This window comes from Charadrius vociferus, unplaced genomic scaffold (genome assembly GCF_000708025.1).
Source record: "Charadrius vociferus isolate BGI_N301 unplaced genomic scaffold, ASM70802v2 scaffold1324, whole genome shotgun sequence".
Taxonomy (NCBI): Eukaryota; Metazoa; Chordata; class Aves; order Charadriiformes; family Charadriidae; genus Charadrius; species Charadrius vociferus.
The window spans coordinates 118304-118884 of NW_009647862.1; the positions used below are offsets into that span (position 1 = coordinate 118304).

The window sequence follows — 581 nt, forward strand, 5'->3', positions numbered from 1 at the left end:
CCCTCCCGCCTGCCGGCTCTCACCTCCTCTCCTGGCAGGCTGACGGGCGCCGCGCAGGACAAGCGCTGGTACCTGGCTGTGCTGCTGGCCACGGCCACCTTCTACACCCTCGCCTCCGCCGCCTTCTCCTTCCTCTACAAGTACTACACCCACCCGGCAGCCTGCCACCTCAACAAGGCGCTGCTCACCGTGAACGGCAGCCTCTGCGGCATCATGTCCTTCATCTCCATCACACCCTGTGTGCGGCTCAGTGAGTTACGGCACGGCATGGAACGGCACGGGCTGCCGCGTTGCAGGGCTGGCTGGGTCCTGGGGCTGGGGGGGTGGCTATGGGCTCCCAGCTCAGGGCAAGCACATGGGCAACTGGGGAGGACACAGCTCCTCAGGGCTCCCGCTGGCCCCTCCTGTGCCTCAGCACAGGGTGTTGGGCAGGAGAGTGGTGGGAGGGGGCTGCCCAGGACCCATGCACAGCCCATCTGCCAGCTCCGAGGGCTCCAGTGACATCTCTGACCCCATCCTTGCAGAGCAGCCGCGGTCGGGGCTACTGCAGTCCTCAAACATCAGCTGCTACGGCATGCACC

The 581-nt window shown here is 66.6% G+C and overlaps 1 protein-coding gene across 1 annotated transcript in view; it reads left to right on the forward strand.

Annotated features, from left to right (window-relative positions):
• Positions 1-581, forward strand: part of LOC104284689 (serine incorporator 4-like) — a gene marked incomplete at its 3' end in the record, with an annotated part of 8538 nt that overhangs the window by 2169 nt on the left and 5788 nt on the right. Inside the window, exons 3-4 of the mRNA XM_009883050.1 lie at positions 39-250; positions 525-576. Of these exons, the coding sequence (XP_009881352.1) occupies positions 39-250; positions 525-576 (264 nt within the window). The remainder of the gene's footprint in view (positions 1-38; positions 251-524; positions 577-581) is intronic.